The 26,369-nt window shown below is 53.1% G+C and overlaps 9 protein-coding genes and 1 non-coding gene across 10 annotated transcripts; 6 read left to right on the plus strand and 4 right to left on the minus strand.

Moving 5' to 3' along the window:
* Window positions 1-103: 103 nt before the first annotated feature.
* BO72DRAFT_468120 (putative formin binding protein) lies at window positions 104-1,140 on the plus strand (the record flags this gene model as incomplete). Its single annotated transcript, XM_040946883.1, has 2 exons — window positions 104-127; window positions 220-1,140. The coding sequence occupies 2 exons, from the start codon at window positions 104-106 to the stop codon at window positions 1,138-1,140; spliced, it is 945 nt and encodes a 314-aa protein (XP_040801781.1).
* Window positions 1,141-3,304: 2,164 nt separating this feature from the next.
* On the plus strand, window positions 3,305-6,026 carry BO72DRAFT_376779 (putative C6 finger domain protein; the record flags this gene model as incomplete). The annotated part of the gene is made up of 3 exons (XM_040941229.1): window positions 3,305-4,279; window positions 4,706-5,111; window positions 5,164-6,026. 3 exons carry the CDS (start codon window positions 3,305-3,307, stop codon window positions 6,024-6,026), a joined length of 2,244 nt encoding a protein of 747 aa, XP_040801782.1.
* Window positions 6,027-6,354: 328 nt separating this feature from the next.
* Window positions 6,355-8,023, minus strand: BO72DRAFT_427919 (D-mandelate dehydrogenase-like dehydrogenase). Its single transcript, XM_040943004.1, has 5 exons — window positions 7,892-8,023; window positions 7,732-7,813; window positions 7,455-7,669; window positions 6,694-7,355; window positions 6,355-6,618 (listed from the first exon to the last, which is right to left on the minus strand). The coding sequence occupies exons 2-5, from the start codon at window positions 7,782-7,784 to the stop codon at window positions 6,520-6,522; spliced, it is 1,029 nt and encodes a 342-aa protein (XP_040801783.1). The 5' UTR covers window positions 7,785-7,813; window positions 7,892-8,023; the 3' UTR covers window positions 6,355-6,519.
* A 1,057-nt stretch (window positions 8,024-9,080) lies between these two features.
* On the plus strand, window positions 9,081-9,998 carry BO72DRAFT_96050 (uncharacterized protein). Its single transcript, XM_040950831.1, has 2 exons — window positions 9,081-9,345; window positions 9,399-9,998. Exon 2 carries the CDS (start codon window positions 9,409-9,411, stop codon window positions 9,865-9,867), a length of 459 nt encoding a protein of 152 aa, XP_040801784.1. The 5' UTR covers window positions 9,081-9,345; window positions 9,399-9,408; the 3' UTR covers window positions 9,868-9,998.
* Window positions 9,999-10,760: 762 nt separating this feature from the next.
* BO72DRAFT_458334 (uncharacterized protein) lies at window positions 10,761-11,271 on the plus strand (the record flags this gene model as incomplete). Its single annotated transcript, XM_040946373.1, has 2 exons — window positions 10,761-10,835; window positions 10,996-11,271. 2 exons carry the CDS (start codon window positions 10,761-10,763, stop codon window positions 11,269-11,271), a joined length of 351 nt encoding a protein of 116 aa, XP_040801785.1.
* A 6,394-nt stretch (window positions 11,272-17,665) lies between these two features.
* Window positions 17,666-17,737, minus strand: BO72DRAFT_t124. The gene has a single exon. It is a non-coding gene; the product is annotated as a tRNA-Glu (tRNA).
* Window positions 17,738-18,355: 618 nt separating this feature from the next.
* BO72DRAFT_447567 (uncharacterized protein) lies at window positions 18,356-19,196 on the plus strand. The gene has a single exon (XM_040944576.1). The coding sequence runs from the start codon at window positions 18,525-18,527 to the stop codon at window positions 19,023-19,025; it is 501 nt and encodes a 166-aa protein (XP_040801786.1). The 5' UTR covers window positions 18,356-18,524; the 3' UTR covers window positions 19,026-19,196.
* A 667-nt stretch (window positions 19,197-19,863) lies between these two features.
* On the minus strand, window positions 19,864-21,930 carry BO72DRAFT_427922 (putative tubulin-specific chaperone). Its single transcript, XM_040943005.1, has 3 exons — window positions 21,709-21,930; window positions 21,195-21,645; window positions 19,864-21,143 (listed from the first exon to the last, which is right to left on the minus strand). The coding sequence occupies exons 1-3, from the start codon at window positions 21,875-21,877 to the stop codon at window positions 19,964-19,966; spliced, it is 1,800 nt and encodes a 599-aa protein (XP_040801787.1). The 5' UTR covers window positions 21,878-21,930; the 3' UTR covers window positions 19,864-19,963.
* Window positions 21,931-22,096: 166 nt separating this feature from the next.
* BO72DRAFT_427926 (spliceosome assembly protein PRP11) lies at window positions 22,097-23,203 on the plus strand. The gene is made up of 2 exons (XM_040943006.1): window positions 22,097-22,199; window positions 22,272-23,203. Exons 1-2 carry the CDS (start codon window positions 22,188-22,190, stop codon window positions 22,974-22,976), a joined length of 717 nt encoding a protein of 238 aa, XP_040801788.1. The 5' UTR covers window positions 22,097-22,187; the 3' UTR covers window positions 22,977-23,203.
* An 82-nt stretch (window positions 23,204-23,285) lies between these two features.
* BO72DRAFT_447571 (serine/threonine protein kinase CBK1) lies at window positions 23,286-25,885 on the minus strand. The gene is made up of 4 exons (XM_040944577.1): window positions 25,080-25,885; window positions 24,507-25,010; window positions 23,981-24,457; window positions 23,286-23,930 (listed from the first exon to the last, which is right to left on the minus strand). The coding sequence occupies exons 1-4, from the start codon at window positions 25,724-25,726 to the stop codon at window positions 23,618-23,620; spliced, it is 1,941 nt and encodes a 646-aa protein (XP_040801789.1). The 5' UTR covers window positions 25,727-25,885; the 3' UTR covers window positions 23,286-23,617.
* Window positions 25,886-26,369: the final 484 nt, after the last annotated feature.

A 26,369-nucleotide genomic window follows, 5' to 3' on the forward strand; every position in this document is an offset into this window, starting at 1 on the left:
AAGGCCTGTCCGAACTGCCTCAATCTCCGTCAACTCTCACCATTTTTCCTTCTCACGCTCAATCTTAGCCTTCTTGGTGAGAACTGGGCTGACACACGACAGCATGGCAGAATACTGGAAATCAGCAGTAAGCTTCCTTTCTCCCCTTCCTCTCAGCGCCCTCCGTTGCCCTCCCAAAAGCTCAAACCAGGCCACCTACTAAACTCAATCTCTGCGAAGCCAAAATACTGGTGCAAGCAATGCAAGATCTTCATCCGCGACACCCCCTTCGAAAAAGCCCAACACGAAGCCACGGGCAAACACCAAGGGAACCTCAAACGCTTCCTCCGCGACATCCACCGCAACAACGAGCAGCAGCAGCGCGAGTCCCAGCGCGCCAAGAGCGAGGTTGAGCGGCTGCGGCAGACGGTCGCGGGACTCAATGACCCCAGCAAAAGTGGCGATGCCGCAGGGGCACCGTGGCGGCAACGAGAGACCCCCAAACCCCAAGAGAGGCCGGTGTCGATGGAGGAGCGGAAACGGCAGATGGCGCAGTTGGCGGAAATGGGGGTGGCGATTCCGGACGAGTTCCGCGGGGAGATGGCCTTAGCGGGGACGTGGCAGACTGTTTCGGAGAAGGTGATTGATGGTGGGGAGGAGGGCGGTTCGAAGGCGGGGAGGTCGGTGGGAGTGCGCAAGCGCAAGTTGGAGGGTGGTGGTGGTGGTGATGCCGATGTTGATGAGGAGGAGGTGGAGGCAAAGAGGGAGGCGGAGAGGTTTGTCTCGAAGGGTTGGGGGTCGTCGGTCAGGAGGTATCCTGGGGCCAAGGAGGAGGACACGGATCTGGATGCGCTACTGGCGTCGACGAGGGAGATTAAGAGGGTGAAGCCATCGGAGGTCAAGGCGGAAGCGGACGTGGATGCGAATCCGAGAACCCAGCAGGATGCAGAGCCCGCGGGGAAGGAATCAACCAAAGGCCACTTCGTGCCGGTCAAGTCGGAGGGAGAAGTGCAGCCTGCAGAGTCAGGTGAAGCACCTACTGTCAAGGAGGAGCAGGCAGGGGGTGATACATCGTTGGAAACTGTACCGAAAACCGAGGCTGAAGAGCCAGCTGCTGGAGTTGTGTTCAAGAAACGCAAACCGAAGGTCATGAGGAAATGAGTGCGTCACTCAATTATGCGATGGAACAGTTCAAAGGGCTGAGACGCCCTTGCTGAGGGAGTTCGACGCCTGATCTACGATGCAATACGCATGCTGTCACTGGATGTTACATCCAGAAGTACACCAGCTGCATGAAATGTCTCAGCTGCAAATGGCATCAAGAGGGCTCACTACAAGAGACTCATCAATGGTCACGGAAAAAACCTCCACATCTACGTTGATGCCAAACAGCGTAACGGTGCTGATCTGGTCCATCTCGGGAGGTTCATCCATGAGCCTCGGGAGTGTTCTGGCAATTGGAGCTCGGCGGGAACAGCAACTCCAACTGAACACCCAGACAACTGCAGATCTAGCCTTGGCGGGCAACTGAAACCGCATCACCAGAGCCGCACCCCATCTGTAGATATTACTTTTTCCAGTTATCAACTAAGCCAAAGCCTCGAAAATAGCTTGATGGTTTGAACAATTCACTTGAATTGGGTGGTGCGCAGATAGTAAATAAACGGCGCGCTAGAAATTACCGAACTGAATAAACTCATCTAAGAATACTGCAGAAATCCCAAAAGAACACAGAAACTAGATGTTAAGGAGAACGATAAGAATCACATAGTGATGGTTGTACAGTACCTTGTCAGTTGTTGAAGATGGATTCAAGTCTGGTTGCCACTGACTGACTGACCACCGACCGTTGGACACTTCCCTTTTTTTTTGCATCGAATTTTTCTGCCCGTATTAATTTTCCCCGTCGGCGTAGTCGGCGCAGACCAAACCAAGAGTCCGGGGACTGACTCTCTCACTCACTCACTCAACTTCTTCTCTTTCTCCCTCTCTCTCACCCTCTCACTATTCTTTCGCGGCCCCGAAGCTCTCGCGCTCTCTCTGCCTCGCTCGTTTATCTGCGCAACAGCCTTTTCCTGTCGCATTCCCATTTTCCCCCTCCCACCCCCAAATGCGGAGATTATTTGGTGCCGCATTGCGTGTTTTGGTGTTATAGTCATTCGGCTCGCTTCTTTTCGCTTATCTGGCCCAGTGCATGGTGAGTAAACGAGAGCTTCTTCCCATTTGCTTGTCCCGATCCCTCCCCTCTGGCAACCCCCCCCCGACACGCGCTCGACCTCTGTCTGCCTCGGTCATTGTGACTTGTCGACTCGCCGGTTTGTTCCTTCGACCGGGGTAATTACGACCGGACTCGCATGGTATCTCGACCTCCGCCAGTGCACCATGTACGATTCTTCCGCCGTGGCAGTGCCGTCCTGGGGTAGGATTCGGGGAGGCTCTAGACGGTCGCATCCAGCGTTGCCCGGTCTGACAAGGCTGCACTGCCTCTTGGGACACAAGATGAAAGAGCTTGGATATTTGGAAGGGGCTTGGTCAGGTTAGGGGACGGTAGCCAGCGCATCGTGGATCGTACCAGCACCCTCCGTATGCGGACAATTTTCGAGGGAATCGCGTCGGAACTCGACACCCCGACAAATGCGCGAGCCAAAAGAACCGACCAGTCTCGACACCAACTGTTCGATACGAACAGCCATGATGTCCCAGGGTTGCCAGAGTGTCGTTGGGTCGCGTTAATCGGAATCAACCCACTAACATGCTTTACCTTTTGAGTTAGAGAAACAGCACCCATCGGCTCCGCATTCCCTGCAAAGTCTTTGCTAGCGGTAAAAGTCATCCGTGGCCGACCTCGACCCGTCCGACAGACCGGAAAGCCTTTCCAAGGCTCGAATACATTTATTCTTATTGTACGCACGGGTGACAGAGGTGTCGAACTCTTATTGAGATGGCGGAGCCAACAGATTCGACGAATCCAGCAGAGGAGGCGCCCAAGCCGGCTCCAGAGCCGACTGAGATGCCTTCTGCTGAGCAGCCCTCTGCTCAGATGCCTCCTGCTGAAATTCCTCCTCCTCAAATACCTCCCGCTGAGCAGCCTTCTAACGAGCAGCCTGCCTCTGAACAGCCTCCTCATCAGCAACCCCCTCAGCAACAGCCTTCCCCTCAGCAGCCTCCCCATGGGCAGCCTATACATGAGCAGCCGCCCCATGAGCAGCCGCCCCCTCAGCAGCCTCCCTATCAGCAGGCCCCTCATCAAGAGTCTCCCCCTCAGCAACCCCCTCCTCAGCAGCCTCCTGCCGAACAGCCTCCCCTTGAGATGCCCTCGGTTCAGATGCCATCAACTGAGCAGCACAGCAGCGAGCCGCCAGTAGACCACGCGCTTCCCCATATCGATACCTCACTCCCTCCAATCGATACGACTCTGCCAGCGATGGAGGAACACGAACGTCTCAGTCATGAACTGCCCCCAATCGATACGACGATACCGTCGCTTCCTCCAATCGATACATCTTTACCACCGCTCGACACTACGCTTCCAGCTACGGACGGGCTACATACCGAGGAACCCGATTTCTCGTTCCCGGAATTAAAACAAAGTGACACCGATGGCCATGGGGTGGACCATTCACACCCACCAGGAACGAATGGTTTCGACTTTCCCGATCACACGCCCCATTCCTCCACCCCCGCTCCCTCCTATCATCCTCCAGTGAACGACACGCATTCGCAGCAGCCCGCTCAGCAGGAGCACTCTCATTTGTCCCACCACACACATCAACATCAGCAGTCCCCACACCCAGGTCAACCGCCGCAACCCCATAATCACTACGAGCATCAATACTCCCACAACCAACATCATCCGCAGCAGCAGCACACGCCATCGCAGCATGGATCGCCATCTCAACACCAGCAAGGTCCGGGGCAGTCGACACCGACACAACCGCACCAGCAACAGCAACAGTACCAGCAGCACCAGAGCTCGGACATGTATCACAACCACCAATCCATGAGTGCGCCGTCGATGCAGACCATGGATCACCATTCGATGCAGGGACAGCACTCCCAAATGCCACAGGCCCCCATTGGTTCGCCCATGCCCTCAAACATGCCTCCGATGACGTCCGTTGGCCAGTACATGACGGGATACCCTACCAATGTTGGTCAAATGGGGATGAATGCCAACTCCCAGATGCGTTACCAGCTTCCGGGTGACCCTAACAAGATGTTGTCGGGCGGGAGACACAAGAAGGAGGTTAAGCGTCGGACGAAAACGGGGTGCCTAACATGTCGTAAGCGACGAATCAAGGTATGTGCATTTGTGCAAGAATAGCATGTGTGATCTTTTTGATCGATAATGTGTGTTCTGTTGTGAGGGTGATTAATGTGGGGGAGGAAGAGGAGGGGAGGTGAAACTGAACTGCAAGGAGGGCGGGCGGGCGGGCAGACAATGGCAGGCGGTCGCAACAGGCGAGTGTTCGCTTGCGCCGCCGCAAATGTTTGTTCGGCTCGCCGAACCCCGCCTGTCGCTTGTTGTTGTTCTCGCCCACTCACCACTGTTGCTGCTTTCCTCCCCGCCTAACTATTCACGCTCACATTTATTTTTGATACCCTGAGCGGTCACTTCTTTGTGTCACTCTATACTCTTTTTGTTCTTCTTCTTTGACCTCTCCTCTGTGGATTTTGGGTTTGTACCCTTCATCGATATCCCCGCTAACTAATTAATGCACACTAGTGTGACGAGGGTCATCCTGTCTGTCGGAACTGTGTCAAAAGTAAACGGGAATGTCTTGGTTACGACCCCGTGTTTAAACAACAACCAACGCCTTCTGCTATTCAACCCGCCCCTAATCCGCATCCTTCTTTGGTGGTAAATCCTCAGGATCCTTCCACCTCTTATCCCCAAGCTCCTCCGGGCTACGTACCTGCCGCGTCGCAACCGTTTGCTCCTTCCGAATCGCCCAGCACGTCAACCGACCGCTACGATAGCTACGGAGCGCCCGTTGATCACTCCGCCGACGTGAACAACCAGCAGAACATGGCCAGCATACAGCATGCCGTTGAAGGAGGCCTGCAGCCGACGGTGAACCCGGCAGCAACCAATGCTACTGGCACCCCGTCGGAGGCCACCAGTTTTAGAGGTATACTCTTCTACCTACGATGGTGCTGTAAGCATGCTAACTCGGCCCGCAGTGAAACAAGTGCAGATCAGCGACCTTCTTGCCCTGCGAGGAATTCCCCCTCCCCCTCCGCACCCCATCACATCGCTGCCGCCTAACCGGCTTGAGGAAATCCAAGCCGTGTTCCTCGCAACCTACGCTCCCGCCATAGACAAGTTTTTCGAAACCAGGTGGTTCCAAGATAAAGCGTTGCCTCATTTGCTGGCAAATGCACAGCTCATGGCGGAGTACTCCGCCTTGATCGATGCCTTCAACGACCCCAATCTGAATGATCCGAACGTGGTTGCTCGGTTGGAGAGTTTCGAAGCGTCAGTGGTGTGGAGCTCGATGACTTTGTGCCGTCATGTTATGAACGTGTCCGGAGGTGCTCAGCCTGAGTACGATTTGCTAGCGTCGGCGAAGAGACTGGATGTGATTGAGGCAATGATCACGGGCGAACATCTAGACTCCAACCCTCTGAGCCAGTTTCCTACCCGGGAGCCGGCTGCTAATCCCCCCTCGCTGCCGGATCAGCTCACACAGCGGTCGTTGGACTTCTGGAGCGCCGTCGGATACTTCCTCACGCTACACGACAACGAAGCCAGCTCGGCCAAGGAGATCGACGATACCCTGGCCCGCTGCCGAACATTGTTGGACACGTACGAGAACCGAGATGTGATCTATTCAATCGCTATTGCGCGTCACCTGGGACAACGGTGGGCGGACTTTCCCCGCAGCTTCCCGCAACCGATCACGACGAACGAGAAGGACGCGGGAGCCAAGTTGTATGTCGCACAGAAGTTCCTCGAACAGGAGGCCGGCGGCAAGGGTACAACACAAGTGATCAAGCGCATCTGTGGCATGGTCGTTCGGTCCTGGATCGTTTCCCGGGAGTGACCAGCGGGGTGATTCATTCTTTCTGATGCGAGCAATTTGCGATCTATCATATGAAAAGCGCGTCGGTACGCTGCGTACCGATTCACCATGTTCAACTAGACTTTCTGTCTGGTCATTGAGGGAGTTCCCGCCAACAGTAGTCGCGGGTGGATAGACCTCACACCTGCCAGGTGGGTTGGACATGGGTAGAGAAGTCACACCTGGGCCCGGAGTTACGCTTGGGATTGGGTTTTTTTACTTTTTGTGATTTTGGTAGCAGAAGGACGGGCAGTTGACGGCGTTTACGGCTGCATTACCTGAAAAGGTGTCATAATTGCTTCGTGATATTGCTTTTGCCTGTGGAGAGGGGACTGTATGGGTTGGCGCTAGTGTCTAGACACTTCGTCTGAAGACAATGAAATAATGAGACCATTGTACATACACAAAAAAGCAGTCCGATTCTTAACCTCTATTAACGTTTCTATGCCGTATATACAATCTTGCAGCTTATCGTTTAAAGGTCTGCCTGCTCAGGAACGGGACTCTTCAACTTGCCCGTCTCCAAGGCGGAGCGAATATTGCCGATCGTCCATTCCTCCATCGCCGTTTGTGTCTGCAGTGAAAGACTCTGTTAGCCACTTTACTCTCAAACCAACAGATAGAAAAAGGAAAGGGGATAAGCACTCACCTCGACCGTCCAAGTCCCCATATGCGGCACAAGCACACAGTTGGGATTACGCAACAGACCGGGATGCACCGCCGGCTCCTCCTCGAAGACATCCAACCCCGCGGAAAACACCTTCCCGGAGTCCAACGCCTGCACCAGCGCCTCCTCATCCATGACCGCGCCGCGCGCCGTGTTGACCACCACGACGCCATCCTTCATCTTGGCGAACTCGGCATGGCTGATGATGTGCCTCGTCTTCGGGTTGAGGGGTAGATTCAACGACAGCACGTCACTTTTCGCGAGCAGCTCGTCGAAGCTCACGTACTCCGCCCCGTCGGCCTGCTCGGCGCCCAGCGCGCGCCGGTTGTGGTAGATGACGCGCATCCCGAACGCCTCGGCCTTCCGCTTCAGGTTCCGCCCGATCCCGCCCATCCCCAGGATGCCCAGCGTCTTGCCCTGCGGGTCGTGGCCCAGCGCTGGTAGGGTGCTGCCCGGTTTGCCCCGGAAGTCCCCGGTGCGTAGGTTCTGCATGCCCGCGTTGAAGTTGCGGAGCGCGCCCAGGATCAGGAACATGTTGACGTCGGCGGTGGCGTTGTCCGGTGCTGTGGGCACGTTGGAGACCCGGATGGGTTGGGGAGCGCGGGATGTGCAGGCTGGGATCGAGATTTGGTCGTAGCCCGCTCCTATTCTGGGGATTAGTTTGTGGGGGCGTTGGGGGAGTCCGGGGAGGGTTGGGGTGGTGGTAAGGGGAGAAAAGGCTGGGGCTAGGCGCAAGCACGCACCGCAATGAGCAATCCACACCAATGACGAGGGCAGCATGTCGATTATCTCCTGGTCGAAGAGGCCGGTGATGTTGATGGATCCCAGGGTGCGGTAGGCCGCGACGACGCCGTCGTACTTCCCGGACTTGCATTCTTGGATGAATTCCTCGCGGTTGGTGGCGGTTGTTTCGAGGAGGTCGGCGATGTCGCTGAGGCCCGTCCAGGTGGCGTATGCGCTGGGATGGGGTTAGTGGTGGTGCTGGTCACTTGGTTTGCTGGTAAAGGAGGGGGGACGCACTGGTCGATCTTTCCGATCAGCAGGACCTTGGGTTTGGGGTTGGTTGAGCCCATTGTTGCGGTGTTGTGCGGGTTGTACTGTACTATAAGCTGGTGAGATGGTGTCGATTGAGCTATGGTACAGTACAAGGTAGGGTGATGAGGGGTAGTTCAAAACATACCTTGAGAATTACTGTGTGCAGCTGGAAAGAAAGTGGGGTAGACAAGAGATTTATAGATGGCCGACACACGGAATGCAATACCCCGAACGGAAAAGAGTTTCGGGTGTAGACCGTGCAGAAGATCGATAGCACTGCCTAACGGTGCAAGTGATAGGGAAATTCGATAACGTGAGCTCTGAAGGTCGACCCCACGTGCCCCGCGCGCCCTTCGCACCTGCACTTATCGCTCGGCTTCCTTTCCGAGTGGTTCCTGCCCTTGATTGGTGGAAGATTGGTCTTGATAGGGCGTCCCCTGCTCTCGGCCGACTCGCTTATTCGGTTGGTATATACTGTAGTCTCTGTCTGGGGGTGGCTAGGAATGGCTTATTCACTGCTGGTCTGGGTGAATAGATCCTGCATTGTCTTGAGGAGGATGTTGATTGACGGTGTGAGTTGTTGCTAGATGGGGTATTCACCGGGCAGGAAACTGCGCTTTCATTGAAGGCTGCAGCTACACAGCTGGATCTTCAATACTTAAGCTCCTCCGGTTTCTTCTTTCTCTTCCTCTCCTTCCTCTTCCCCTTCTCCTCTGTATCCAACTTCCTTACACTCTGAGTCTGTACTTCTTCTCCCATTCTTCTTCTTCCATCTTCCATCTTCCACCTTCCATCTTCAAGAGTCAACATGAGAAGTTCTCAGGCTTATACTTGGTATACTCCGAAAAAAATCAAACGCTGGCTCGTGTTCCCCTGTTCTCAAAACCACATCGTCGAAACCAAATCAGAAGTAGTCCTTGGCAGTCTATCCTCTCTTTCCTGGAGCTCAATCATACACTCATAACCAGGCAGCTAGAACTTGATCTCCACCAAAACTGGAGAAGCCGTCGCCAACCGTGTACGACTTCCTGGTGCTTGTTCTTCCCGCAACACCTTTGAGACAGCAAGGCTCTCACAACATTGATCTCCGAGTCAAACCCCCAGTCGTGACACCGGACTTGCTAAACATCACAGGGCATCCATTTTTAAGCCATAGTACCGAAAGACCTCGCTCTTCCAACAGAAACAGCATCTCTGGGGCCTGTGCGCCGACGCAAACATCATTATCACCTTCATTTTCACACTTCTGCTCTCGTTATCCTTCTCGATGAGCATTCTCTATTCCCCCCCCCCACAATTCAGGCTGCAATGGCTTCAGTCGTTCCGCCTTACTTTCATTGGAGAGCTCTGATGAATAAATCAACAAATTACGCGGCATCCGGCACAACGGGGGCATTGCACAGGAGAATCAGGTGGTGAAGCGAAGGCCATGAAATGCCTGGTATGGACAAGCCAGTAGCATTCGGCAGCCATGGCACAGGTAATATATTCGATCAGTCTATCAGCTTAATCTCCAGAGAGACCAGAACCAGGTCCAAAAGAAGTGCCAGCATCGCAAAGGGCTGGAGAGAATGGGCGTTCATGTCGAAGAATTGTTAAGTTTGTACCCAAGGTGTCAACTATCAATCGAAGCTGGACTGATACTTCGCTAGCTCATCATGGATGATAGAGGCTGAGCGCCTTGGGAAGGCGGGAGCAGCAGAGAAAGTGGAGGTAGCGCGCCAGCTTATGAAGGCAAGCAAGCTTTGCCAGGCCGTTGAGCCTCACCTACAGGCTCATTGCAAGGAGCAGGGAGCGACCAAGGGTGGCGATATCGGGGATGGTCTCGCTGTTAGGGCTGCGAGCTATCTTGAGGACGGCATGGAAGCCCTGGAAGAGGACTGTCAAGACTCTGATAAGCTTATGGGACCCCTGACCCACCTGTTTGGGCATATCAGCCGTGGCGGGGAATCTCGAAGCTATGAGAAGTCCCGTCGAAAGGTCTTGAATGTCATGATGCGCAAGATTGATATTGTGGTAAACCCGCTGGATTTGCCCGAGGTATTGCGGCGAGAGCTTCCAGATACCTTATTATCGACGAGGCGACTTTCTATCACGATCCGGGATGGTTTTCTGCCTTGACGAAACTTCCTCAAGGAAGTAGCATCCTTCTCGTCGGAGACTACAGCCAGCTGTCGCCAATGTGCTTTACACCTCAGGGTCGTGAAGCATGATTCAGCTCGGCTGTCGAAAGGCTCATTGAGAAGGACTATCAGACCTGCATACTCAACATACAGTACAGGAGCAGACACATATTCACGGGACCACGTCGAAGGTCTTTCACGATGGAGCAGGAGACAGCTTTGCTCTCCGGCGGAGATGGGGCACGAATCTCACGGCTTCTTAATCACCGCACAGCTGTGAGAGACCAGATGCACCAGAGCCACTTCCAAGAAAGAAAAAGAAGAGCAATACAAATTTGGCCTCTCTTCGGTCGGATGAGCAGCAAGCTATAAAGAGAAGCATGACTGCTCCGCAGCCCCCGAGCCGGCAGCCAGATTGCAGCTGTCGAACAGCCAGGAAAGAGATGAAGGTATGGCACAGCCCGATGTGTAATTCATGTTCACCACGTTATTGAATGGTAACAACAAGCTGACTGTCTTCATAGGTGCTTGACAGCTCTGTATCGAACCGATAAGATATGATTCGTGTCCGGATTCTGGAAAGGGTTGTACTGAACCCCGTTATCTCTACTCCGATCAAGAGAGGCGACGTCGCCAACAACATATTTGTTGGCATTACTAGAGGACTCAAATCAGAACATGAGCCCCGTGCGAGATCGGCAATGGCAATATGGAATGATGGGTCGGCTTCAGTCCAGATCAATCATACGCTTTATACGAAAGTCTATATGCGAGCTTCTTAATCCCATATCAAGTTTCATATGCTTGGCTTTATAGACCAGGATATGAAGTCAAGACCATTTCAAAGGAAAGCGAAGCATAACCTCCAGACTACTTACTTGGGAGCCTGACATGTTCGACATCCCGAGATTCGACCAGCCCGATGCGCCAGCAATCGCCCAGGCTAAGCGGGCGGCGCCTGCACCGGTTCGTCCGAGGACGGCCTCGCCAACCGGCTCGGGAGCGTCTCGCCCAGCCGGACCACGGGTTCACCTACTACCAACTGCACATGCGCATCGACACCTCGCAGATGCCCTTCATAAACGACGTCCAGAATGCCTAATGGCTCGCGTGGGATTCGCCCAAGCTCCAGTACATTGCCCGCTACCTGCAGGAGGAGAGGTACTTCGTCGCTTCCAGGACCAAGAGCCCGCCGCGCATCATCTTCTTCTGCCGCTGGCCCCTCACGCAGAGGGTTCTCGCCATGTTCCTTAAGATGCTCGGCATCGGCATCTGCCAGAAGTGGGCCTACCAGTCCCCGAAGGAGCGAGGCAATGTCGCAGCCACGTTCACCAGCAAGGACAGCGGTGCGGAGGTGCTCGTGGCCACGTACCGCCTGGCCTCCGTCGGCCTCAATCTCTAGGGTGAGTGTGCGACGGTGGTACTCGTCGAGCCCGGCCTCCATCAATTGATGGGCTAATATAATGGAACTGCCGCACAATGCGACCGACCACTCGCATTGATGGCTTCTTTCATACGTACTCCATTGTCTTCATTGACCCCGTGTGCTTACTGCAAGGAACCAAAACTCCCGACATTTCAGGAAAGTCGGACTAAGGAGCAGGCGCGGCAGCTGTCCCAGGACTTCGACAATGTGTGGTGGCACGCGGTCTGCCATCGACAAGACCAGCCCGAAACCCGGGTTCTCGTCATCATGTCGAGCAGGATATTGAAGAATACTCCGACTTGTGAAGGTCCGTCTGCCGTGCATGTCACGGAAGACACTCCATACTCTTCCTGCTGAGGTTTATTATCTGTCAGAACGAAACAGGACATCAATGAAGGTCCCAAATATATATATAAGAGCTTACAGGTGATGCGGAGGCCCTTTCTCCACCACGAAGTTAGAGAGAAGCGAGGGTCTCTCGCGCAAGATGACACTTCAGAGGACTGCAAGGACTTCCACGAGGGCAAATGGACTGCTGAACTTTAGAGTAGAACCCCTCACACTGAGTGGTACAATGAGGGCTTATCGTTTTATCCAGCTGCTTTGTAAGAACGTTTAGCGCGGCTTGCCACCAATCGTCCGAATATGCTGCTCAATGCCGCTCACCGGTACGGACTAGACTCTACCAAGCCATCAATCACTCAGGAAATGGAGAGGGGTGTCATCTAGTCCGATTACCTATCTGGCGACGCTTACCAAGCTTGGTAGGATCAAATGCAGAAACACACCAATTCTAATCAGCCCACTCAAAGCCAACAAAGAGCACGGGGATAGGTTCCCAGAGCCTATCTGATCTACGTCGGAGTCACAACTATCTCTATATGAGGCAAATTTTCCAGCTTCCAGCCGCCGCGAAAAGGTGTCATCGGAAAGGGAGCTTTCTATGAGATGTCTCCCGAGAGAGAGAGTTTGTTTGGGATTTGACCCGTGTTCATGCAAACAACGAGGGCTGAAGTTTGGACTTTTGACTGAAAGAGGTGTTCAGTCCCTTCGCTCAGCACCGGATGATTCCGACAAATATCGTATGGGTAGGGAACAGAGTCGAGTCAGGTAGGAAGACCCAGATCTGGTCAGAGCCTCGAACGAATCTTTCACCTTGTCGATAAGAGGAAGGCCCATGCGTGGCACCCACAAAGAACTTGAGGAGGGGACAATGCGCATAATATAATTTCAGGTTATCGCACTTGGGACAATCGATGCTTCTCACCATCGAGGGTGTGACCATGTACACCGCCCATTTGTACAACGCTCTGCAGCAGGAAAGGCTTGCCCTAAGTGATCCGTCCTGATTGTGGGGCTGAGATGCTGTTGCTGCTCAAAGTATGCAGTTTTGTGTTTGCCCCTGAAACTCCAATTCCTTCTGTCAGCAGACAGTGAAGAAACAACCATAAAAACAAGACATGTTCCCAGATACCTTCCCCTCTGCACTGGTTATAGTGTGGAGCGAGAGTCATACACCCACCAGAGGGCCAGATACACGGCCAATGTGCCTCTCACAAGCAGCAGAAGGTGATAACTTTCAAAGCCAAATAGTTTCCGCGTAACAGTCGGCCTGGTTGGAAGGGAAATTACTGCTGGTCGGTGCTCAAGCGTGAGCTGCAGCATGGCCTGGCGGGCGTTTACAATAGCAGTCAGGCTTGGTATACTATGTACGGCATTGTAGCAGTTGGTGACAAGGCCTGGATACAGGTTCCCGGTCAACTCTGGCAGCATGGTTTCCTTGGATTTCAATCTTGGATGCCCCCGTCGACCTGACGCGCCTATTCTGAGTATCCATACAGACTAAGATTGAGTACATGAGCTGATAAGGATAATCAGGCGTAAAAATGGACACTGAGCGACAGGCAACCCTACAACGAGGCTCACCCAAAGCTCCAGCATGGACGGAGAATCCACACCACAGAGGCGAGACCTAAAACAGATGATCTTCCTTGCACCATTATATCGCTGTCAACGGTGACAGCAGAAGTAAGAAGCAAGGAGACCCATCTCCTTCAAATTACTATCAAGTTCAAACAGGCACTCTCTCATACAGGCCGATGGAATTCGCCGTGACAAGACAAAATGCTCACAAAGCCACGGACATTTTCTCTTTTACTCAAAGATAAGTCGTTCTATGTCTTTGAATGAGAGGCTTGACGTACATCACGATACTGGCGAACAGGTCATACGGATTGTAATCCCTCATTCTCAACGCTAGATCCAAACTCTTCAGAATGAGGTTCATGTTGACACCTGTGACTCGGGACTGCCTGCCCTCAGATGAGGAATTCGCATAAAGCGGATTACGAAAGCAGATAAAATCGGGAAGTCAGATGTCCAATTTGGAGCCTAGGTCCCTGTGGACGATGCCAACTGGCCTAAGTCATCTGGTATCGAGGAATTCTTGATGAAGGAATAGTTCCTGATATAGCTGAAGCAACCTTTAAGAGTGACGACGACGCTTTATTCGATACAGCTGACTCAGTTGTAGATGACTCTGACCAAGCGGATGACAATGAGATTGCTGACAGTCCCATTCCAGTAGATGATACCCAGCTCAAAGCGGAAGCCAAGACATACGCGATACTCAACTTAAATGAGACCACTGAAGCCTTCACAGACCGGTTCCTGACCGATCTAGTCTGTTCCAGGCAGCTCAAGCCGTCTCTGCTTCAGGCGAGTCATTTCCAGCTGTAATGCAAGAACGACACCAAGGGAACCTTAGCTAACAAGTGCTCTCAAGCGATTGCGGCTGTCGCAGCCCGCGGTAAACCTGTGGTTCGGGTCCCGCTGATGGTGTCTGGTCTGGCCCGCACAAGAAGAAGAGCACTGCTTTGCTCCTTGAGATAGAGTGCTTCGCATCAGGTCTCAATCTCAAAGGCTTCTGATACAGTGATGCGCAGAGACACGCAGCGAAAGAGGGTAAAGCCAAGCATGAGGCACGTTTATGAGCTTGGCAATTCTGGTCAAATGAACCAGGACATCGTGCGTCTACAAGAAGCTTGGTATCTCTGCAAGGGTAATTGGATCTTTGGCTAATTGATATGCAAGTTCTCCTGATGGCTGCGATTGCATCGCACCAGCTGTATTGCAGAATATCGACCGCAAAGATGACCTCCGGTGGCCAGACTCTCGGGCAGCGTTTCGTTTACTTAAGTTCGAGTACGATGGGCTCAGTTACTGGGCATTGTCTGACTCTGAAAGTCTAGAAATATTCCGTCGAGTATTTCACTGGATCTAGACGTTACCACGAATGCATTTGGCGGGGCGGAGAGGCACCTCACATCGAAGGCCTGCGTCTTACTGCGTCAATTCCTCGAGCCTTTCACATGCTCAGGGTTCAGCAGAAATGGTTGAACCATCCGCCATCTTGATTTCTTGGTCAGGTTGCGTGGGCTAGGCGGAGCAGGGGTCAAAGATCGAGACAGCGAGAACCACCCGCCTACAATTGAAGGAAAGGAGTATGAAGACTCGAGTCTTCAGTCTAGGAGGGGTTGTCTCACTATAGGACGATAGTCCGGATGTTGAATCCTTGTATGGAAGGAAGGAATCCTACATACAGATGATAAGCATATGATGAGTATCTACTGACATGCTCTCAGTTCGCCCCCGACATGCTTGGACTGCGATTGCTGACAGATCTATACACTCTTGATCTCGGACAGTCACAACAACCGAGCACTTGAAAGCCTCATAAAGGCGGCCTTGCGGGCAGATTAACAATTGATGGGTTCTCTCCACCAAGACATAAAGCTCTGGGCACCTTTGCGCTAAGCTACTATCTCAGTCTCGTGCAGATCTCGATGCTCCAGCACCGACTAATCACGGCCCTTGTTGGGTTGCGCAGCCTAGACCTGCCGCTTAAAGCCAGTACAAGTGACAGGCTGAGTGCGAGCCCAAGCAACATCGTCACACTAAGCAGGAAGCTGCACGTCTACTGGGGGACAGGAGTGCTGCCCGAAATGCTGCGAAGACAATTCTATCCTAAATTCCTGATCATCGATGAAGCAATATTCTTCAGAGACCCAGACTATTCTACGCCCTCACAAAGCTACCATAGGCTATCAACATCCTGCTGGTAAGTGACCACAACCAGTTGGCACTCCCGTGCTTTACCAAGGGTAAGAAGGCCTGGAACGTTTCGGCCTTTGAGCGATAATAAACAAATCTTATACAGTGTTTACTCTAAACACGCAGTACCGCAGCCAAAAACTCATATATAACGCCACTTCGAAGGTTTTCTATGATAGCAAGGTCGAGATATATGGCCTCCCCCGCAGATGGGGGGGCAACCTTGCTTCATCTCCAATCACGCTCTGCTTTAACTAAAATCGCTGGCTTATCAAGCAAGATATCGGATTCCTAGATATCGACGCGCAGGCGCAGCGAGACGCGTTCTCGTCATAGTTCAACCTGACGGAGGCGCGTCTCGCCGTAGACCTCAATGACGCTCTCGGCCAGACGGGTTGATATTTTAATCCTGACGCTGTCCAGACGCGGTTGAATATCTGACAACAAAAGTTCGAGTATGACTTGTCTGGCTCCCGCCACTGGATTTTTAGCACAATTCAGGTCAATCTGCTAAATTTCTCAAGAGCTGCAACGTCAGCCTCTTCTCGGAATTCAAGCGGTGAATTTCGAATGGTTCATCAGTAACTTACCTTGAACGACGCGACGATCAAGAGGACCTACCCTATACGCCGAGTCGAACCTATTCTCAACAGTTTAGCATTAGCAAAACTCAAGGTTTTTCTCAAAGAGGACGCCGCAACTGGGAACTGAGCGAGCCCGTTGGCAATGAAATATTGGTACAAGACTGCTTTCAGCACATATCTCGGCCAACTTTGCTATCGATGCAAGGGACAAGAACTTACTCCTATACAGCCTACACGAAAACCCTTCGGTGCGATCAGCTTCAGGGTCGGACCACATCCCGCGTGATCCCAGAGAGAGCAAGAAGGCAGGTCTTCGAGATCAGAGGCGGTGCATAATCACTAAGGCCGATTATCCGGACATCGAAGAAGCACACATTTACCCATCCTCTGGTGCTCCGGGGACGTATACAAGGTTGAAGGACATTGTTATAGGTGCTATCCTAGCTCCCTACAATGGGGCTTCCCTTGCGAACCTCACGATAAGTGTGGAATAAGGTTCGAATGCTCCATGGACGACGACATGAATGGAGTGGCTCCATTCGAGAGTTTAGTGCGTGTCGAGTCGTCAGGGAAAGTCATTGCATGATTTTCACAGCCTTTGGCCAGATCCTCGAAGGGGCAAGTGACTCATCGCCACGGGACTTTTCAAATAACAGCGGGGACTCAGGGGGGCTCTATGATTGCAAAGCACAAGAAGCGCGAGGCTGACGAGCGGGGAAGAGATTATCTTACTGTACAAGCGCCGTCCAGGCTCCCGCTGTTGGCTCCTAAATTCCTCACTTGTACGGAGAACCAGGAGATAATGCACTACAAGGAGGCTTTTCAGACCGACTCAGATGCACGACCTCTCCAACGATCGGAGGATCCCGGGGCTTTGATGGATTCCATCGCGCTGTGTATACAACGTATACACAACAAGGCCGTTGGGTTTGACCCAGTGGCCAAAGAAGAGCTTGCAGAATGACCAAAGCTAGGAGAAGATGATAATCCTACACTCTGGAGGTTCTTATGCCTGCACTCTGAGAGCACCCTGCTGAGTATTTCCGTGCGCCTTGCTTAGAGACATCGTTCATTTCAAACATACCTGCACATTCGAAGCTGAAGGCCTTCTGGAAGAGTGCGAAAACATGAATGCGGAGTATATGCACTCAATCTCGAAAAAGACGAGAGAGTTCTCTTCTTCTACATGGGTTTGGTTACTGAAGCAAAACGTGGAATCAGGGCTCGGATTGGGTCTCACCGGCGGAAGAATGCATTCCTCAAGCTGATGAAGATAGGCCCCTCCCCTATCCTATCTTTCGTAGCAATCACAACTGCGTTCTCGGTGCCAGCCCTGGATAGTGGAATGATCAGATGATAATTGGCCCACACCTACTCCGAGTGAGAGGGGGTATATGGACCATTTGACTCAGGAGACACTGCGTGAAGCTGAGGCACAATGATCTAAATGATCGGATGGATCGCATGAAACCATACGAATTACGAACACCACCCAGATCAGATAAAAAGAATTGATCAATCGCTATGAACGAGCTAATAATGAAAAGAATTCGAGGAAGACTGCGAAGGGCAAAGTAGCATAGAAGGAATTCGTCATTCGTATGGTTTCATGCCTTCCCCTTGCCGGTGAAACCGAGGGTAAAACAACAACAAAAAGAAAATTGACGTTGTGATTCCGATACGGGGAATCGAACCCCGATCTCCTGTGTGAGAGACAGGTATGCTAACCTTTACACCATATCGGAGGTAGATATCAAGAACGTGTAAATCTGGCTACATGATCCAGCAAGCCATTTAGATCACTGTTCTCCAGCTTCGCGCAGTGATCTCAGTTACCAGCTGAACTCATCAGGCCTCAATCTACAGATGTATCTCCACACGGTCCACCGAGTCTCCGTCGTAATGTGCTTTGCTATAAGAGAGCAGGCAATTGGCCCATTCCTACGATGACATCAAACCCCTACAGTAGTGGTATGCGAATATCGAATACCCAACACATTCCAGATCCCACTCGACAATAGTGCCATGGAGAAAACTCTGCGGGACTTGATATCAGACTGAGTTGTTCTAGTCATTTGCCGCTATCTTGAACTCATCAGATAGCATAGCACTGATGCAGAGGGATGGGTTGTTCGAAATGTGAGCTAGCTATGTTCTTTGCAAGTCCGCATCCGCAGTGTATCTGGACGCCAGTTCTTGTCAACGAGGCAAGCGAATACGAACAACGGGCAGAGAAGAGAGCTTCAAAACAAAAGGGAAAAGACATCAGTTGACTACCACTATACGATTTGCAGACTTGGAAGCATAGGAATCAACCATGAAGAACCTCCCAGTCAGCGTCGAGGATATACAACAGACTCCTCCGGGTGGTCAGCGGTGCAGATATAATCCCGGCGCAGCAGTATCAATAAAAACTGTAGTAATTGATGACACTGTACGTCCCCTCGCCGCCCTGCCTCACCTCACTATATCAAGAGATAACCATGCATCAACTGGAAGCAATAGCGTCTCATCCCAACGCTTGGAAACCCCATGCAAGGCTCCCAGCCATCCGCACTACCCGGGTCACAGATCCACCAGAACGGAACCTCATCCTCGGATCAGACAATAGCACCGCGGAATAAGACACTTCACAGTCGGGGAAATTATCAGGGGTATCAAATGGGAGAAGAGAAGCGGATATCAGCGAGTTCTGACCAAAATCTCCAGACGTGCAATGGTCACCGCGCATTTCAGTTTCCAACTTCCGCACATTTTCTTTCATACACCGCCCATTCAGGTTCTTTGTGGGCAAGGGTACGAAAAAAACCTCCTTTTTTGCAACTGAACCGGAACCCAACGACAACATCCCAGACACGACGCGAAGAGGAGCTGAGCACCGAGGTTGAGGAAGTGGATGTGCTGGACCCCGTGGTCGATCGTACGGCCGACGAAGAGGACGATCCGGCAAATGAGTCAATGTGGCAACCTACCGATTTCTCCGGCGACCCGCAGGACACGGCGAATGCCTTCATGGGACTCTCTGTCCATTGATCGTCTCAGCGAGGAAAACTTTGCGCCAGTGCTTACTCCATTCCCAAAATGAAGCTGTGTACAGTCCCATCGATGACCCGGTCGGCATTGTTTCTGACAGTTCCGCAAAAAGTCACCCCAAAAATATGATGTCACGAGGTGGAACGATGGCTTTTCTGCGGGCGGCATATCTGGTGGTGCAGTATGCCATAGTTTTGCCTAGTGGACGAATGTGGAGCTATACTTCGTGACAATGTAGATAGTTCCGCGCCGGGTGTGAGCCAGCTCAGCACAAGCTATTGGTAGATTTGGTGCGAAGGGGTTACTGTGGGCGAAATGAGGCTCAAGGAGGTGCCTATGAACTAAAGATCGGTCGATTGATGGCTGTCAGTCCGGACGAAGAATGGCAGACCCTTTATATCGCCTACAACCACAATTCACCATGCTTAGCTGACTTGGCCGAGAGGAATAACTACTGGGATGATTCTGCGCGCACAGAGAAGTGATGTTGTTGGTGATATTCTCGGGGGCGGCGAAAAGGCTCTCCAGGCAATATGCAGAATAGTAATAGATAGCTTGGGTCCAGATCCTATACTGGCTATGTTGCCAGTGGGATGGTGGAGGGAATTATCTGAGAAGTAGGTCATGGTTATGACCGCTGACGAAGGAAAGATACTGTACATGGGGTGGCGGAAGGATATGGAATGGGGGAGGGAACAGAGAGCAAGACTAGCGCGGTAGGAAAATGTTTTGACAGTATGCGTATCAAGCGAGCCTGGTGGTGACGAGGAATGAGCAGCTCTGGGGCAGTAATGGCACGCTTCTCGCAGTTCATCTTGGATAATTGAGTTCTGTCTTTAGTGTGATTCAACATAACTCATGAAGTTTCAAGAATAACCTCTAATCAAAATGTCCGTTCCTCCAGAGAAATTGTGTAGTTTGACCATTACTCTATCAACTCAACGTAAATCCACCACCTCAACCCTCACCCGGACCTCCGACACATCAGCCTGAACCCAGAACCCAATGTCCTTGGTCGATTCCACCAGCTCCACCTCTCTCTTGACAAACCGATCCCCATCCGCATCTACATCCCCTCCGCGCTCATCCTCCGCCTCACTATCCCACTCCTCATCCTCCATCTTCTCCCGACTAACCGGATCCAACTCATCCGTCTCCCACACCAACCTCAGTCCAAAAGCAGGGAGCCCGAACAACCGCCCCGCAATCGCCTTGACCTGGTACGTATCGAACGACCTGGGGATCTCCCTCGTCTTGACCACCTCATCCGCTTTCTCCTTAAGCCCACCATCCTCGTTCTGCCTCAAATGAAACACAAACTTCACCAACCGCGCAGCCACAGACCGAGGATTCACCACTTTCCCAGCTGCATCCTCCGCACTCGTGCGCCGGATCTCTGGCTCGCCGTGCAATTCACACAGCTCCGCATACCGCGGATGCTTGGCCAGGATCGCCGGTTCTTCCGCTTTGGGCGTGGCGGAGAGTTCCTTCGTGATGAGGGAGAGGTAGTACAGTTCACCGTTGGTGCGGTCCTTGGGCGTGATGGTGCCGTAGTTCAGGACCTGGAGGTTGGCTATCCGCGCTAGTGTGAGCATGTAGGCTTCGTCGACGGTCATGGGTTTTTCGGGGAGGCCGGTGATCGACGTTGGGCCGATGGGCCCGTCGAAGAGCGGGTTGGTGGAGATGCGGAGGGTCGTGAGGGCGGGGCATGTGGTGGGGAGGTGGTTGAGGAAGAGCCAGGTGGAGATTTTGTTGCGGGAGAGGTCGAGGGAGGTTAGGGATGGGAAGATTAGCGGGGTTAGGTCTTCGGGGGTGGTGATGGTGCCGATGGCGTTGGAGCGGAGGGACAGGTGTTGGAGGTTGGGCAAGGAGGTCAGGGGTTTGAGGGCGGAGAGGGAGGTGAAGTCGTTGTTTTCGAGAGTGAGGCGGGTGATGTTCCCGGACAGTGGTGAGGAGATGGTGGAGATTTGGTTGGCGGAGGCGGAGAGGAGAGTGAGAGAGGGGAACTGGTGGGTGATGGCGGAGATCTCGTCCCAGGCGAGAAGCGTCTCATCGAGGTATAGCTCGGTGATCTTGTTGAATGTGAGGCCTTCTTCGACGGGACCGAATCGATTGCCACTGTGTCATAGTCAGAACACTTCCTGCCCATACCTTAAGATAGAGACATACCCCAGCTTCAAGGACTTGAGGTGCCTGAGTCGCTCGCAGATCCTTGCCATGGCGCTCCAGCTAGTCAGCAGGTTCCGACTCAAATCCAGCTCCGTGATCTTAGGGCAAGTCTGCTCAATCTCTTCATACGCAGAGTCCACTTCTTCCGTGGTAGCCTGGTGGCCCAACACGCCAGCGACCCGCAAGCCATCCAGCAAGACGATCTTCAGTTCCTGAAGCTCGGCCAGTTGCTTGCGGATTTTGTCGAACCCGACCTCCTCGACGACCTTTCCGCTAATCTGGATGGGCTTGTGCAGGGCGACGGAATCTGTCTCCTGGCGCTGTCGAGCAAGCTCCTGCTCCAGGTACTCCGAAGCGTACTTCTCGCGCAATGCCTCGACCAGTCCGCGCGGCTTGTCCGCTGGGCGCGACGGACGCACGAACGACCCAGCCGTGGGGTGGTTGCGCAGACCTGTGTTCATCAGTACATACTCATGGACAAGAAAGCACACAGTGTCTGCAAGTGAAAACTCACATGTGAAGTATCTCACCCCCTTATGCTCGCCCGAATGCTTTCCGCGACTCGGATCATCCCATTCCACCCCCAACCAGTCGCCGGCGGTACCCTCTACCGTACCGACATAGCGAACGGTACACAGATCTCCAGCATAGGATCGTCGCTGACCAACAGCCGGAGTATCCATGACAGTCTCAATGCTTAAATACCAGCCAAAACGATCTCAATCATGAATATCAGAAGATACTCCGTAGTCAAAAGAGATATGCATATCCATTGACAGACGATACCGCGGGACCCACCCCGGAGCACGAACCAATAACAACGCCACCAGCCCGCTTACCTAATGCCAGCTTCTCTCTCCGCCAAACTGCCATCCATCGATGATTCCATCCATCCATCCCATCTCCAACACCAACCAACATACTCTCCACCCTGCCACCCTTGAATCCACCACATAGTCCGGAACCAGAGCCTCTCCAGGCGCAAGTCCCAAAATGGACTACCAGGTACGAATTCTCCCCAACCCCCAACCCGCATCCCCTCTCCAACCCGTTCAACCCACTAACACCCCCATCTAGAACCGCGCAGGCTCGAAATTCGGCGGCGGCGGCGTGGCCTCGCACAGCGCGACCAACGCGGACCGCCGCGAGCGGCTCCGCAAACTGGCGCTAGAGACGATCGACCTGGACAAAGACCCGTACTTCTTCAAGAACCACGTGGGCTCGTTCGAGTGCCGGCTGTGCCTGACGGTGCACCAGAACGACGGCTCGTACCTGGCGCACACGCAGGGCCGGAAGCACCAGACCAACCTGGCGCGGCGTGCGGCGCGCGAGCAGCGCGAGGGCAAGAACCAGGACCCGTCGGCGCTGCCGGGGGCGATGGGCGTCCAGGTCAAGAAACAAACCATCAAGATCGGCCGCCCGGGGTACAAGATCACCAAGATCCGCGACCCGCTCACCCGGCAGCTGGGCATGCTGTTCCAGCTCCAGTACCAGGAGATCACGCCGGGGGTGACGCCGCGCGTGCGGTTCATGTCGGCCTTCGAGCAGAAGGTCGAGGAGCCGCCGGACAAGAGTTTTCAGTATCTCGTCGTCGCGGCCGAGCCGTATCAGTCCTGCGCGTTCAAGCTGCAGGCGAGGGAGATTGATCGGCGCGAGGGAAGGTATTGGACGTGGTTCGATGAGGATAGCAAAGAGTTCTGGGTGCAGATTATGTTCAAGACCGAGCGCGAGGAGAGGTATTCTGGTGTGCCGGGGTTGGCGCCGGTTGAGCCGAATGTCTAATCTCAGCACTTGTTTTTGGTTGTGTTCGGGTTTGGGGGATCTGCGTGATGCTGGTGTTTGGTGGACCAGGTTTTTTCTGTTTTTTTTTCTTTCTTTTCCCTTAAAATGCATGTATCATTCCTAGCTTATGGGCGGCGTTCTATTTTCAGGGGTTTCGCGATTTTTAGATACTCGGATACTGATACTGGCAACAACACAATGATTCATATCGAGCTTCTCATTGCTCTACCGATCTTCCAATCTACAGCCGCATTCCCAGAATCATAGCAGCCCTACCTGTTCCACAATTACTCCAAGAATACAGCTACTCTAAGTCAGAAGTCAAGTCTAGGTCTAAGTCTAAGTCGCCGTGAAGTCCACATGTCACTCGAATTCCTAGCTACATACACGGCTAGCAGCGAGCAGTCGTCGTCTCGCGACAAGGATGCAATGAAATCAAACGGATATGCCTGGGTCGTGACCAACAGAGATGATGAAATGCGCTATATGCTCGATGAAACGGATGCACAATGTGGTAATACCGAGACGAAATGCCGAGTGCGCCACTGAAAATCCATCAATGCAAGCCCGCCCGCTTTCGGACTCTTCAATGACGTCTATCGTGGGTTCACCAACAAACATGCAATATCCACGTCTATAACTTAGTTTGCCTGGAAGGCATTGAACGCTTTGTACGTGTAGCCGATGAACGGCAGGCTCATCTCCGCCTCCTGCTCTTCCGGCATGGCCCGAGCCTGGGCGCGGTGGATGGCACTGGTATCCTCCTGAGGAATCTCGTCGATGGGGAAATAAGACACGTCGATGTTCGAGCTCAACCGCGGCTCGAAGGGCGCCCGGATGCTGCGCAGCTGCTCCCAAACAACGCCACGGAAGAAGGGATGGTTCTTGATCTGGGTCGCACCGCCGAATTGGCCGCCTTCACTGCCAATACGGTGTTCGGTATCACACAGGAAGCTGAAGCCTGTTAGTAGACACCCTCACAGTGCAGCAAGAACGGAACGTACCTTCTGATCAAACCTTCCGACTCCCGCGAGAGGACAAGCTCCTCAGGGAAATACAGACATTCGCGCCAGTTCACGATCTTACGGTAGGTGTCGGTCGTGTCCTCGGCGCAGAATGGGGGCCAGCCAACCAAGCACTCGAACATGATAGCACCAACAGACCACCAATCACACAGGTAAGTGTATCCCTGCCCGTTGAAAATCTCCGGCGCAATGTAATCGGGCGTACCGACGGTCGAGTAGGCCATAGCGCGACGAGACTTTCTCCACGTGTTGATCTGACCACGGTTGGAAACAGTCAAGTTGATCGCGTCATTGAAGTATCCCGAGTTGCGGTTCTTGTCCTTTGACGTGGAGTTCTTGAGTAGGTTCTGATAGTATGAGTTGTCGTGCGTCTTCTTGCCGCCGGTGGAGAGACCGAAATCGGTCAGCTTAACGTGACCTCCACGATCCAAAAGAATGTTATCAGGCTTGATATCACTGCAGGGAAGTTAGCGTTGTTTCCGCAGATCACAGCAAATCGACCAACCGGTGAAGGAAACCAAGCTTGTGGACAGCCTCGATAGCCATGACTATTTCTGCCATGTAGAAGCGAGTAATGTCCTCCGAGAAGATCTCGTACTTGATCAGCATAGTCATCAAATCACCACCGGGCAAGAACTCCATCAGCAGGTAGAGGTAAGCCGAGTCCTGGAAGGAAGCGTGCAGCTTGACCAACCACGGGTTGTCCTTAGAGTCGGCCAGAATATCCCTCTCGGCACGGACATGGGCCAGCTGGTCCTTCTTGAACATCTCGGTCTTGATCAACGACTTCAGCGCGTAGATCTTGCCATCGGTCTTCCGTTGCACCAGCTTCACCTCTCCGAACGCACCCTTTCCGATGACCTTGATGGTCTGGAAGTTTTGTGGCGTCTCCTTGGTACGCAAGAACCGCAAGAAAGTCGACTCCTTCTTCGCAAGCACCTCCGCCTCCTTGCGCTTCGAATCCTTCGGGACGCCAGGGTCACGAATCATCTTATCAAGCTCCGCCGACCTGTAGAAAGGAATCAAAGTCAGTATTGCCTCTTTCACGAAGTTCGACTAAGATCAGACGAGGACTCACCGCAGATTGCGGTCGCGCGCGCGCTCAATGTTCTCATTGAAAAACACACTGACCAATTCCTTGGCCGCCTTACCACGCTTGTGAACATTTTCCGAGTATCGCTCCGGGTAGCGCTGAAGCTCTTCGTTCTCGGCGGGGGTCCGGGGGCTGCGTGGCATGGGAGGGGCCAGATGGCCGGGTTGCTGTTGTGCGGCGGCGGGGGAGCCAGCGGTCCGGGGTCGCTGAGCGGGAGAGGCTGCGCGACCAAAGAAACCCGACCGGGGAGAGTTCAGGTCCTGGTTGGAGAACTGCTGAATCAGGCCATTCGTCCCGTCATTGGCGTTGTAGCCCATGCGGGATCCGTATGCGGCTTGAGAGGACTGCATGTTCTGACCGTAGTGCTGTTGCTGTTGTTGTTGTTGTTGCTGCTGCTGCTGTTGCTGCTGAGCGTAGGCCCCCTGGGCTTGGTAGGGGTTGGCCATAAAATAACCCTGGCCATAGGCACCATTCTGAGCATCGACATATTCCTGGCCACCCTGGTTCTGGTAGATGGGCTGAGGGAATGCGGAGGGGGTGGTGGGATAAGCGCGATTGTTGGCAGCCGGGTTGTTGAAGGAGCGATCATTGTACCCGAAATTCAGGTGGAGACGATTGTTGTTGGGATCCATGATGGGCAGAACTGTCCTCCCCGAGGCTGAATAGCCGTGATTGACAGAGAATGGCGGGGAGAGAAGTTTAGTTTTGAGGGGAGAAGAAAGGGGAGAAAAGAGAAGAAACGAACGATAAGCAGAAAGCCAAGGGGGAGGGGGGAGAAGGAGGGGAGGGGGAGAAGGCGGAGGTCGATGAGAGGATGGCGGTGGAGGGTTTTGGTTGTTGGTGGGAGAGCTGTGCGCGAAGGGGAGAGAAAGCGGAGGAGGAAGGAGGAGGAGTCAAGAATGTGGAAGATGTGGTAGTGGTGGTGGTGGTGGTGGTGGTGGAAGTTCAAGTGGAGTTTGGTTTGGGCTAGACTAAAGAGGAGAGAGACGGAGGGGCGGTTAGAATAAGGGAAAGGGTGGAAGGGGAGATTTCAACTTTAAGGGGCGGGCGGCGGCTGATGGGATCCAAACTAAGGAGCGGTGGCTACACTCAGGGCTACTAACTGTACTCTGTAAGTTACTGTACAGTCTCAGGAGGCGAATCTGGCTCTTTGACACTGTCCACCACCTCCACCAGCAATGATGTTGGTGTTTCATGATTGATAACGTGGAAGACATGAAACAATTGCGACTCTTTAAAAGACGGGTCACATACATCATCCTTTACATTCCCAGA

The sequence above is a fragment of the Aspergillus fijiensis genome (assembly GCF_003184825.1).
Source record: "Aspergillus fijiensis CBS 313.89 unplaced genomic scaffold BO72scaffold_20, whole genome shotgun sequence".
Taxonomy (NCBI): Eukaryota; Fungi; Ascomycota; class Eurotiomycetes; order Eurotiales; family Aspergillaceae; genus Aspergillus; species Aspergillus fijiensis.